The 13,492-nt window shown below is 36.8% G+C and overlaps 1 protein-coding gene across 5 annotated transcripts in view; it reads left to right on the top strand.

The window, feature by feature from the left end:
- The window catches only part of RAD51B (RAD51 paralog B), a 446,199-nt gene that overhangs the window by 54,128 nt on the left and 378,579 nt on the right, over positions 1-13,492 (top strand). For all 5 annotated transcript variants that reach the window (XR_012633866.1, XM_074909727.1, XM_074909731.1 and 2 more), the window contains 3 exons: positions 1,678-1,814; positions 6,653-6,772; positions 7,719-7,902. Coding sequence is in view for 4 of the 5 variants with exons in the window: in XM_074909727.1 (XP_074765828.1) it covers positions 1,678-1,814; positions 6,653-6,772; positions 7,719-7,902 (441 nt within the window). In the remaining variant the exon portion in view is untranslated. The remainder of the gene's footprint in view (positions 1-1,677; positions 1,815-6,652; positions 6,773-7,718; positions 7,903-13,492) is intronic.

The raw sequence follows: 13,492 nt of genomic DNA, 5'->3' as shown, positions 1-13,492 counted from the left end.
ACACTGGATATAGGACAGATAATTGCATAAATATGACTGATTATCGATCCATAATTCACAAAATGCAGTGTGTGCTTCTAAACAAAAATAATCTAATGCTTCTTGTGCATTAAAGCTTCAAGTAGATTGACTGGTATGGTTTGGTTTTCAGGCCTTGTTTATAGACAGAAGTGATTAAAGGGATTTTAACTAACTGGTGACAGTAGCTAATGTGTAACTGTAGCTAATGCAGTCTCTCAGTGTGTCCTTGTAAATTTTCTGTACTTGAAGTCATGCTGCTGCTGCTTAAAATGAAACCATAGCAATACTGTAGTATCTTGTGGTGAAAGAGTGTTTGTACTTAGTGTTGTGCATTCAGGCTCAAAAATTATTTTGATTTTGAGTGTCTGTCTGTTGTAAGGCTTCATTTTTAATTTTAAGCAACAGCTCTATATTTAAGCCTTTCTTTTGGCAGTACTAGGTGTTTTGAGGAGATATGCTTCATTTTGCAGTTTAACTTCCCTGGAGAGGCTTACTTTTATCTTGCATTATTATTTAGGCTCAACTAGCATCAGAATGAACTCATCACTCTCTGTTTTTAGCGTCTAAAGTCACTTCAACTTTGTATTTGCTGTTTTTCAGCACTCTTAGTATTTAAGATGTCATCATCTCCCTTCCCAGAAGCAGTGATAATGTGATGTTGTATTTAAAGACCTAGTGTAGTAGTAATGAACATACAATTATCTGAACACAGAGCCCAGCACTCATTTACAATCTCTGCAAGATCTGCAGCAGATAAAGAACAGCATATTGCCATCCCTAGTAGAAGAATCTTGTGCTCAGAAACTGGGGATCTCATCAAACAGTGTATTCTTTTGATCCTTGTGGTTTTTCTCTTGGAACCATTTTACACAAGTAGAGTGTGCTCCTTTCGAATACTGCTTAATTGCAGTAGGCTTTCACTAAGGGCAGGTGAAAGCTTAAAATTGGCAAACTGGTCTGGATCCTGAAATGGTCTTCATGTTGAAATATGGTAATAGAGAGTTACCACCAATGACAAAACACATGCTGCATAGCAGAGTGCGGTCTCTGGGGCAGATAAAATCTGTCTTATGTATTTATGTGGTTCATATTGAACGTTAAGTTCAGTCTTCACAGGATATAAGTGATTCTCCTCGTAATTTCCAAGGGAGACCTGATTGTAACCAAGGTAATGATGATTCCTAAGCAGTCATTTACATCTGTGAACTCATTAGCTCTGGACTTTGTTTTCAGCAATAAAGGCCATTGATATCATGTGAATGTCAACAGTGAATCTTCTAATTCTGCTCTATTTTAGAAGGTAGCACAGAGGAGAGAGAAGACAGCTAGGTGTGGCTCTAGGGAAGATCTTGTAAGAGGAGGGGGAGAGTAGGAGAGCTCAGATATGAGAGGTAATAAAGGATGTCAAATAAAGTACCAGCGTAATGCTGTGTCTGAAGAAGTGTGTATTCTTCAGTGGATGAGGTTGACTGCAAGGCAGAGATCCAAGAGTAACTGCAAGTTGTTCTTTGTGGGTTGCATTCTATCTTTTTATGGCTGTCTCCTTCATTGGAAGAGCAGCTTTGAGTTCTGGCTGGTGGGTCTTAGTTAAAAGTAGAATTAGGGTCAACTGAATGTGACAACCCTTGTTTATGTTACTAATCTTTTTTATTCCAGATAACTAGCCCACCAGGTTGTGGCAAAACTCAATTTTGTATTATGATGAGTGTTCTGGCTACACTGCCTGTAAGCATGGGAGGACTAGATGGGGCTGTTATATACATTGACACAGAGTCTGCGTTCAGTGCTGAAAGGTAAGATTTAAAATTCTAAAATACACACTTGCAACTTCTTTAGCGCCTTTTATCTTGGAGCCTTCAATTATTTTCTGAGAAAAGTATTTATAAAGTAAATACCTATGGTAGTTTTTAAGCATTCATGTGATATATATAGTTATTTCATAGATGATGAAATTAATAGAATGGTTTGCTCACCTTCCTAACTTGTATGATTTTGCAGATTCCAACTCTGCTATGACAAGGTGGATGGCACACTCTAATTTGTAAATGGTCTTAACAGTCCTCTACCTGAGATCTTTCTTTGCAGTTTAGTCTGTGTAGTTAACAGGAAGATTCTGAGGATGTAAAGGCCCAGCATTTTGAGTACAAAGGAAGTGGAGGTTCTTCTGTGAACAGTAGGACACAGAAGTAGTTTTCATTGAGATTTCTGTCCTATTTCTGCTGAGTGGGGCCCCTTGCCCTTCTTTGGCACTTCTGATTTCCATCTGCAGTAACCTCGCATCTCTCCTATGTCCTTAGTGGCCACGCAGTACTACATTCCCTTACCTCTATAACATCTCTGCTTCTATTATCTCCTGCTTCAGCCATGTGACCCAAACTGCTCAGCTGTGCACTTATGGTACCCTCTAAGGGCTGAATGGACAGGAGACGCAGAGGAGACGTGAATGAACTTGTTGGTTTCCAGTCTTTCCATGTTGACTGACCGATTATCTGTTGAAATAATTCCGCAGTATTTAATTAAAGGTAGCTCTAATTTACTTAGATAAACCATGAGGATTTTATGGTTTTTGAGATGTCTGTTTCTTTGTCACTGTTTGGAATTAGTGAGTTCAGAAGTTAAGGGTCTGGGGAAGGACAAGTACAGTAGCCTCATCCTTGTCTGTGTAGAAAAGTGGGCAGAAAAAGGTTAATTGAAATAATGTATGTATTTCAGTTGACTTAGTAGTTATATCCATGGCCTGAATCGGGAGTATCCAAAGCAAATGTATTTGTATTATTTGATCATTTGAAGTTATCATGGATGAGAAAGTGGGGTTTCTGACACTGTTTTTGTCAAGTTAATTTCACAGAAGTTTGAATAACTTTAAACGGGAAGTGTAATATATCAAAGAAAAGAGCTTCAGGTAATGGCTCTGCGAAGTATGGTGCTTGCTTCTGATATACCATTTAATTTTTATTTCAGGTCCCTGAAATGCATATAGTAAAAAAAAAAAAAAGGTAGAACTTAATGGGTGAATTAAGACTTGTTGCTTAGAAGCAAATGCTATAGAAAAAAGGTGAATGTGAAAATGAAACTGCTGAAAATAGAGTAGGATGTAGAAAGGAAATGCAGTAAAAATAACATTATTACTGAGGATGAGAATATTTGTGTATTAAATCATATTTAGTATTGCTCAGTTGGAAATGATAGCTAAACACAATTTCAGCAAACAAGATATATTTTATATTTTCTGTGTTGTGTCCCTAAGGAGCAGCACCAGTGGAGTGAGGGAGGTGCTTTTCCCCTTCTTCTTGCTACCTGTTAGACTACATCTAGATCCTGTGTCCAGTTTTGGGCTCTCGGTATGAGAAAGACATGACAAACTGCAGGGAGTTCAGCAGGGGACTACCAAGATGGTTGGGGACTGGAGCACTTGCCCTTTGTGGGGAGACTGAGGGCTTGCTCAGTCTAGAGGAGGGAAGGCTTTGGGGGGATCTAGCAGCAGCCTTCCACTACCAGTGGGAAGGCCAACAGGAAGATGGCACAGGGGTGCATGACAAGGAGACAGCAAGCATACACTGAAATCTGTTTCTGTGCTGATATATGGAGAAGTTCTTTCACCATAAGGACAGTCAGGAATTGGGAAAAGTTGCCCAGATGGATTATGCTGCCTCTGTTCTTGGAGGCTTCCAAAGTATGACTAGATAAAGCCTGAAGTAACTTGTTCTGACTTCATAGCTGGCACTAACTACCTTGAAGAGGATGTTGGCCTGGAGATCTGAGTTCTCCTAACCTGAATTTTTTTAGGATTACAGAATCATGCATTATTAATAGATGGCAAGTAGAAGAGATTTTGATTTTGTTGTTCTAAACACTTAAGAGCGCATATACCCATTTGATAGCAACTTATATTAAAGGGGTTAATGGAGACATTGAGCTGGAGCTATTTCTATGTAAACCGTGGAAATTCTCTACAGGAAGCCTGAGAAGAGTGTTTGTATCCCTGCTGCTTTTTAGGGCTGAGAGTTGTGAAGTTGTAGCTGTCATACTGCTGTAATGCTGTGCTTCTAGAAAGATACTGCATAAAGCTGGCTAATTTTATTTCTTTTCTTCAAAGGCACTTCTCTTGTCATTCTACATGGCAGGTGTTCAGGGTGGGGAGGTTTTTGCTTCCACAAGTTTTCATAGTCTTATTACTTATTCTTGAACGTGACAGTTTAGTTCAACCTAACAGCAAAGCTGAGGAGTGATCAGAATTGAAGCTGGTCTTTTAAGATATGACACTGGTTTCTGTAATTTATATATTTTCTGTTGTGTAAGAGAAAACTGTGACAGTGCGGATGGTGTCTGTCATTCAGCTTTGTCAGAACACAGACTCTAGGACAGGTAAATGAAATTCCTGTGGTAAGTCCAGAAATTAAAGTTGTTGTAATCAGTTTTGTAGCAATTCAGTTGACCTCTAGCCAGCTATAAACTGAAAACATACCAGATTTATTTAGAGAGTCTGATGATAATTTGTTTGGTTTGCTTTTCTCTCTAGCCATACTTAGTGCTTGTGAAAAACATTAGATACAAATTTCTGTGAACCCAAGCTGAGAACAAGTGGATTTTCCACCCCATGACTGCAGAGAACATGTTCTGTAGTTTTTGGTCTCATTGTGACAAACAGGATGTAGATCTTAAAGAACTTTGAACCTGTATGGAGCTCTGTGAATAGTACTGCAATCTTGGCAAGATTTTGGTGTGTGATTTTAAGTCAGTCTGTGTAATGATCATTGCGTTATGCATGTTCATTAGGAAGTGTACTGAAATCTCATTTCATGATCAGCATTGAATGACAGATCACTGTTGCCCAAATGGTCTGCATGATTAATTATGCAAATAGAAAGACAAGATTCTGTACTTGGAAGTTCTGCAGGACAAGTTTAGACGTAACAAGTAGTGTATCAAATGAATGAGATTTAGGCTGTTATAGTGAAATTGCTTGCTCAGGATAGGTATACTAAAATTCAATCTTAGTGTTTCTATTTTTAAACCAAGTAAAGCTGATTTAAAGGAATTTTTTCAAATATATTTAACATTTTGTTTCTTGATGGAAGGGGTCCTAAATAAAAAGCATCAAGATAACCAGTAAGTTGTGCCCACAGGTATCATCCACTAGATGCCACTCTTCTCAAGCTATAGACGGTGGGATATGTCTGCTTAAAATACAAATTAAGTATTTTCTGTTATTAAAAAATAAAATCTTCACCGTGGAAAAAATATTAGTTTCTAAGTTAATTTTTTTGATCATTTATTTAAGGACCTAGATAAAATTTCCTTGTATTCAGAGGGGTGGAACTTACATCCACTGATTTCTGAAGAGTTTGCAGGCTGTCAGCATTTTAAAACGTATACCATTTAGTGTCCTCAATGATTTTTTGTATAAAATCTCATTTAACTGAAAATGTTGGCTTCTCATCAATAAATTGTTTAGTTTTACATCTATGCAAGAGGTTTTTTTCAAAGCATGGTTTCTGAATATGAAAGTATTTTGACAACAAATAATAAATATCCAACTTCCTCTTATTTCTTTTGGTGTTATCACCAGTTATCTGATACACTTCCTTAGTCTACTCTGATAATAAACAGTGGTATGCTTAACAATTGTAATTCGAGGTTTTGAAGGGTCATGAATTTGCTAATAAGGTAATGGACACCATTTAATCATGGAATCCCTCATTCAGTTCTATCAGTGAAGCAGCCACTTAAACTGTTCAGTCATTTCATTATATCAAGTCACGCCCATTGTACCTGTGCTGTATGAATGGATGAATGTTCAGTTGTAGCTGCCTGGCAGCTGGAGCCTTGGTCACTTTGTGCCACAGTGTTGATTTTTTTTTTTTCTATGTTCTAAAAAGTGTGTTTTCTTAAGATTTTATAAGCCCTTTTTAAAAATAGGTAAATGGCACAATGGAAATGGATTCAGTAAAAAAATCTCTCGGCCAGATGACCTTGTTCTTGTTTTTAAGGAGAGATTATCTGTGAAAAGATTTTCCCTTTGGCTGGCATACTTGCTATACGCGTACTGCTTGTATAAGTACTCATAGGTGAACTGGGTTCTGTTCTTTGCAGTCCTCTTCCACGTTAGCTTATGTTGTAATGGACTTTGTTACCAGCTTGTTAAATTTCTGTGATGACACAAGGTCTACTTTATGATTTCACTGCAAGGTAAAGGTGGAGGGGAAGATGGTTTGAGTTGGAGAGTAACTTTGTTTAAATAAAAATAGTATTTAGATGATATAATTAAAATAGGAGAGTGCTTGGCCATTGAGTGGAACCTTTTGTACAAAACTCAAAGAACTTTGCATTCAGTAACTATAAACTTTGAGCTTCCTTTTACAGGCAATAAGCCGTTCCTTTGCGTACAGACACATTGTCTTTCCCTAGTGCACTGCTGACTTCAGCATATTGGGAAGAGAACCTAACTGTTCTGACTTCCAGTATTTCAGTCTGACTGCAAAAATATGCTTTTCCTTTGAAGAAGATTTCCAGTATTATTTGGTATCTGCTTATCATTCAGAGGCTTACTTTGTTTTCTTTGTGAATACTTGATGCCTTATTACTCCATGTTATTCCTTTTGCAGTGTTATGCTTTCTGTTTTTTTGATAGGTTGATTGAGATAGCAGGAAGCAGATTCCCTACTTATTTTGACTCAGATGAAAAGCTGTTCTGCATGACCAGTAGCATTCACCTGTATCGAGAGCTGACTTGTGGCACTGTACTTAATAGGTACTCTTTTCCAGAGTTTAAAAAAAACAAAGACCATTTTGACTGGATTATCTATAAGAATATTTGGTTTGTATCAAAGTTTTATGAAGAGTAATTCACTTACTTGAGGCCTTTTCATGTTGATGACAGCACAGCCTCAAACAAAGTAAAACTTGTACAGAAAGACTGACATTGTTCTTCTCATTTCATAGCATGTGACCAATCCAGTTTATGTTACCTTATTTCTGATAAACAATTTCTATATTACCTGATCCCTGTAAACCTTTAAAGGGAAGTGTTCATGTGACAGGTCTTGTCTTGTCTTGGATTGTGGAGTGACCATACTGTAAGAGTTAAGTTTTCCATGAAGTAGGAGTTTGCTCCTCCAGTTTACTTCCAGGAAGACTGGGACCACTTCAGCAGTGGGAGAGAGGAATCTTCTAACAGTTCTTAACCTGAATGCTGTTGTTGGCAGTGTTGTATTGTCATGTTGTTACCTTAGGTTAATTTGTGAACACATTTTGCAATGCAAATGAATTAAGTTGTAGTTTAGCATCATCTTGTGTATTTTATCAGTGGAAGAATTCTAAGACTAGTTTCTCCTTCTAGTGCAGCTTTATCGGAGAACAACTAGTAGCATATTATGAACAGATTAGGTTTGGCATACTGTCTTTGGCGGTATATGGAAACTTATTTGACCTGCATATATAGACATGAAGGATTCTGGTGTTGGACCTCTTTTGGAGAGGTCTTGCCTTGGGTTATGTAGCCCACTGGAGCCTCAGATGCCTTTCCAAATCTCTTCAGTACATGCAGATGTTAGTGAGGTGGTGTGTGAGGGGGAAAAAGAGGCACTGATTTTCAGCTTATTAAAGTAAACTTTTTATTTAAATAATTTCAGGGTTATAAAATGGTTCTATTGTGTAAACGATCTTATCGGTGACTGGGTTGTTTTTGGTTTTTTTAGGATTATGTCTTTGGAAGAAGAAATTATTTCAAAGAAAGTTAAACTCATAATTATTGACTCTGTTGCTTCAGTTGTCAGAAAGGAGTTTGACACAAAACTCCAAGGCAACCTGGCAGAGAGAAGTAACTTTTTGGCAAGAGGAGCATCAGTGTTGAAGTATTTGGCAGAGGAGTTCTCAATACCAGTAAGTTCTTCCTCCTTTCTTAAGTTTTTGCCTTACAGTATCAAGTAATAAAATCTGAGAAGAATGAAAATGGCAGGCAGATGAAAACCAGAAAAAGCCAGTTGGAAAATAGTTGGGGAACAGAGGAACAGTAACTATTCTGCTTGATGGTTTTTGTTAGTTTTTCTAATTTTATTTTATTTAGGACTTTAAATAAGGGTTTACAGGATTCTCAAACTGTATTTCAGTGCTTTGTTTTCTATTGTTTTCTTAAATCTTTTATTTTGTTGTTATTAAATATTGCTTACTCTGATGGTTCTGTTCTAATGCAATGCTTATCTAACTAGTGCATACTCTGATTAGATGAAGATCTTTTTCTGCCTCTGTCCCTTCTACTTAAGTTTATAGAATCTCAAAAGGCCTTATGCTCTGGAGCAGTACAAATTCCTGTTGTGACTGATATTGTATGCTAATTAATGCATAAAGAAAGAACACAGCTCAGCAAATCACTGTCTGTGGACTTGCCCCTAAAGTACAAAGGAAGAGACAGACACTCACTGCAGGGACTGGGTGGAACTGATCGAAAAGTGTTTCAGAAGATTTAAGCTTCATAAATGCGCATGTGTGTGTTCCTTCATTATATGATCAGTGGAGGATCATATCAGTTCAAAAGATGTCATTGAGACTCAACTCTTGAAAGTATTTCCTAGTATGGGTAACTCACTCATCACTCCAGTATAAGAGAGAAACTGTGGCAAGAACTTGAGTAAGACCAGTGAGGCCTTTTCTCTCTGAGACTCCTGAGGTCACAGCAGCTACCATGCCATGCACGTCAGAGGTGTGGAACTGGCTGACTTAAGAGAAATGGATTTCATTCTCCCATGTAATTTCTAAAGATGGAGAAAATGAAACCCTGGATAAGTGCCTTTAAAGTTCAGCTACAAAAGATAGCGTCTTAGTTAGTGTGCCCAATGTTTATAGTGCTTTAAAAAGCCAGGGAAGAATGGTGTGGAAGTATGTATGCTCTCATATTTTGGGAAAATGTCATGCAGCCCTTTGAGAAAGGGAAGTTTTATGGGAAGATACCCTTCTTCTCTATTTTCTTCTCCTTTAGACACCCCCTGCTCCTCCCTTCACCTTTATTAAAATGGTGAAGCTGAGCTGAATTGGAGCCTCTGACAGTTCAGACTGCTGTCCTGCTTATAGTCAGAGGGACAGTGTCGATATTCACAGAAGTCTTAGAGTTGCACAATATGAAGTAACCTAAGATTATGATCATAATTCATCCTATGTAAGAAGAAAATAAAGCTCGAACATTTAAAGGTTTCCATTACATTAAAGCTAACCTGTTTGCTTTGAGGCATCTGTGGTACCTGGTGTGCTGGTCTGTCCTTCTTTCTCACTGAACGCTTTGGTAAGGAGTTCTGGGATTTTGGGCAGGAACTTGTGCTGTGGTCACAGCTCTGTCTTTTTCAGTTGGTCCATGAGGAATCTTATGTTTTAAATAAAATCTTTAAATATCTCTGTAATTACATGTAAATACACAGATTGAAAGCTTGTATATTTTATAAGCACTATTGATCAAGTTTATCCAATGGAAATACAAGGTTTATTATTAGGTTTATTCAATGGAAATACAACTGTATTTTCATTTATTGACATCTTTAAGCACATTGCTTCTCTGTTCATTCTGGAGTATTTTTAAAGATTTGTTAAATTTTATGTTATGAAATAAACTGTTGGGGGACATTGGCTAGAGATTTGGCTTCTTGCAAACATGGATTCCTAGGCAAGGCTGTGTATGAGTAACATGCAAAATCCAGCATCAGAGTGTGTTATGCATCTGCACATGTTGGTGCCTACCAGAGATAAGGCTGCTGTAGCTTACATTGCATTAACTCCTGCTACTTGAGGTTACAGAATACCTAGGGTTCTCACTGTAAATAACTGTGTTGGAATTATTTCAGATGTTTTACTTACCTAAATAATCATAAATATAAATTTGGGACTAAAAGAACATTAGTAAGGTTGCAAAATCACTAATAAATTTGACACATGAAACAATATGTACCACTTAGTTGTACTGATTCTGCCATGAAATAAATACTGAGTTGGGCAACAAGTAGGGGTACTCAGAGACTGAAAAAAATTTGGAGTTGGTGACTGATAGGAGTTGAAGTCAATCCTTTTGGCTGTAGCTGAAAGGTCTGATGAAAAACTTTGAGTAGTTGAGCAAGGGAATTGGAAATAAGGAGGTTGTGTCCTATATATTAGTACATCTGGTGTTAATAGTCCGAGGAGGATAGTGGAAAATCAACTTCCAGAGAATAGCATTGAAAATGACTGGGAGAAGGAGGGGCAGTCTTAGTAATTAAGATGTAAGGTGCTTGCTTTGTTTAGCTTAGCTAAGGAAATGTTAAGGGTTTCTTCATGAGTCAGTATGTACCTACCTGAGGAAGAGGTATTTGATAAAAGAAACCTTCTCTTCAGCTGACAAAGGTACACCACAGTTCTGTGGTTGGAAACTGAATTAAGCAAGTTCAGACTTCAAATAAGGAGGGTGTTCTTACTGGACTAATTAATCATTGGAATGCATTACTAAACATAAATAGCTTCTTGTCACTGAGTATTTTTAAATGGGCTTTTTTCCCCATTTCCTAAAAAAGAAATGGGTTCAAATAGGATTAAATCTGGGGAAACCCTGTACTACCATGTTATGCTGCAGTTCAAATGAGTTTAACACAGTTCCTCTGTTGGCGTTTTAAATTCTCTAGCTGCTTATAACTGTGTATTCAGGGTGTCAGGATACCGAGTTTGATGTACAAAAGTGGCTGGCATTCATAGTTTTTCCCGAACTCAAGGGGAGCTGTTTCAAACCCAAGTAGCTCTATGTGGTATGAAGTATTCAGGGAAAAAAGCTGACCTTATGTGCCTTGAAACTGATGGTCATTGTTAAGTAACCTCTCTGCACCTCTCTTTTCAGTTTGTAAAATGAGAATAACAGAGCTGTTAGTTGTGAGGCTAGGGTCATTACTGTTAAGAAAGCACTTGTACTGTGTCTGTGAACAATGTGTAGATGCTCATTGGAAAGTAACACTTGCCATCCTCAGTGTAAAATTTAAATAATGTGTAGTAAATGAAACCTTAATCCATCTTTTAAGATGAGAAAAAAATATAAAACATATTCATTAAATGGCACCATCTTAGAAACTGAATGAAGTGAAGGTTGAGGTTGTGTGAGTGTAAATTTTTGCTTGACTTAATTGTTTTTTAGTTTTTTTGTTTGTAAAGTACAGAGAAACAGGAAGCTTTTTTTTTTCTTATGTGTAAACATTAGTAAAACATAAGTTGTTTCTAAAAAAGTGAAACATGATACCTGATTTTCCGTTTGATCCCTTCTTCCATTGAACTTAGTAGTAAGCCCAGTTCCATCCTAGGCTCTTTAAATGATGCCAGGGCAAGGGACAGCACAGGGTTTGGATGGCTTCTGGTCTATTGACAGGCCACCTGGCAGCCATACTGATGGCTCAACAGTCACTGAAGCTTTTTTCTACATGTAGTACTGTGTAGCAGTGTCCCTTTTTCCCCCTCTGTTCACACAGTGGTGACCAAAACCTACTTTTTTCTGCCAGATTTGATTGAAACTATCCAGTAGATCAAAAGCAATTGCTAGAAACTGTTTGACTATAAATCAAACAAAAAGCTCTTTATTCTGGAAATCCAGTGAATATGTAAAGTTATATGAAAAGTTTACATTACATTTATATGTTTTAGAGCATGTTGTACCTGAGAGCATTTGGATCTGAGTTCTGTTACGTGTGTTGATGCTGTCTACCAGATTACATAAATATTTATGCATCAGTAATCAGTCCTATATGGTTCCACTCTAGTTTCCTTTCTTAGCCTTCTTAAAAAGAATAGAAAACAAAATACACTTTAGATTTTCTTTGTTCTCTTCTTCCATATTCATAGGAATCTATTTATTATTAGTAAGTGGTATTCAGTAAAAGTAGTTCAGTGTTCATGCTGGTTGAGAGACAAATGTCTCCATTTCAGTGAAGATGTTACTGTAAAAGAGCTGAAAATAAAACCCAATATGACTAGAATTGTTCTTGAGAATTAAGTGTTTAGCTTATAAAAATTTTTATTTATAAAACCTGGTCTTCTAGTTGTTAATACTTGAGAAAATGTGAGAAGCTGGCTAGACATCTCCATGGAAAAGCACTCTAAAAGTGGCGGTTGCAAAACAAGCTTTAAATGTTCTTTTAAATGTCAAATTGAGACTGAAGATGAAATTTGCTTTGTAAATCCCCAAGGCTAATCAAATTACAACTCTGTCCATTATACTTTTGTCTGGGTTGTGTTCTTAGATCTGTGAAGTGAACCTTTGTTATTTATGATAAGCATGTTGGTTGTCATTACTACCAGCAAATGTATAATAGTATCGTTCATTTTTTTATTGTTCTTTCTGAGAATATGAGGAGAGATATTAGGAGGAGACACTTTCATCTCTCACTTGTGATTTATAGTGCAAATGAAAGACAAACCTTATGTAACTAACCTCTAATGTTTTTATTTGCTATGCTAAAATAAATTAACAGTAGACAAGAAGCCCATAATTTCCACAGGTAATACTTTTTTCCCCTTTAGATGCCACATGCTCTATTTAAAAACTAAAAATTCACTTTATCAGTATTGATACTATGACAGAAATTAAAGCTGTCATAGTCAATTTTCTTTTTACACTCCGTTCTCACATTTTTTCAGTGCTTCATACTCACGCATTCTGCTCTGTAAACTTACACCCAAGATTTTAATTTTCTTTGGAAAGCCAAATGTTTGGCTAAATATATATTTGTTTTTATGTTGTGTAAGTTTTTTTCTTCTTGAAATCAATTTATATGCACAGATTACGTGACATCTGCAGTGCCTTTTCTGCTGTCTTTGGTTAAGTGTGTTTAATTGTATCATCTCGGCTTCCTGCAGTAAAGTGTCTCAAGATTGAAGTGCTTCTTGGCAAAGAGAGAATATTCAAACTGTTAATTTTCTCTTTCTTTATAAGCAAGTATTTCCATTAGGCCTCATGCTTGCTTCTGTTTTATTCTGTTTCCACATAGATGGTTGCTTGTCAGCTCCTCTGCGCCTTTCCTGTTGCTGTTCTCATATTTGAAAATACTAGTTTATGGAGAGCTAAACAAATTCCAAAATGGAAGATTTCTGAACAAAAGTTGTTTAAATGCTAGTTCCCTTTGAATTGGTAATACATACGTAGAAAGCTTGTAAAAAATTGATAGTTGATTTGTTGTTACAGTATATAACAGCACTGTATGCTGGATTTTTCGGAACTATGGAGATAACATTGGACTTCCAGGTGAATTTGTATCTGGACTGTAAGCTGCTGAAATGCAGACTTTGTTTTCACAGTTTGGTATTAAAATTTTTTTTTAATACTGGTGTTACAGAAACAGTAATTGAATCATCTTTGGAAGTTGTTTAAACCTAGAACTGAGTCATCAGCATTTTACTAGCCATATTTAGGCCAGATGTGTTTCAGTTTCTAATAGTGAGAATTCAGTGGAAAGTATGGGTCCTCTTCTGTTGAGCTGTGGGT

Source organism: Athene noctua, chromosome 6 (genome assembly GCF_965140245.1).
Source record: "Athene noctua chromosome 6, bAthNoc1.hap1.1, whole genome shotgun sequence".
In the NCBI taxonomy this organism is placed as follows: Eukaryota; Metazoa; Chordata; class Aves; order Strigiformes; family Strigidae; genus Athene; species Athene noctua.
Note: the sequence above shows the minus strand (reverse complement) of the source record. Positions and strands in the feature narration are given on the sequence as shown.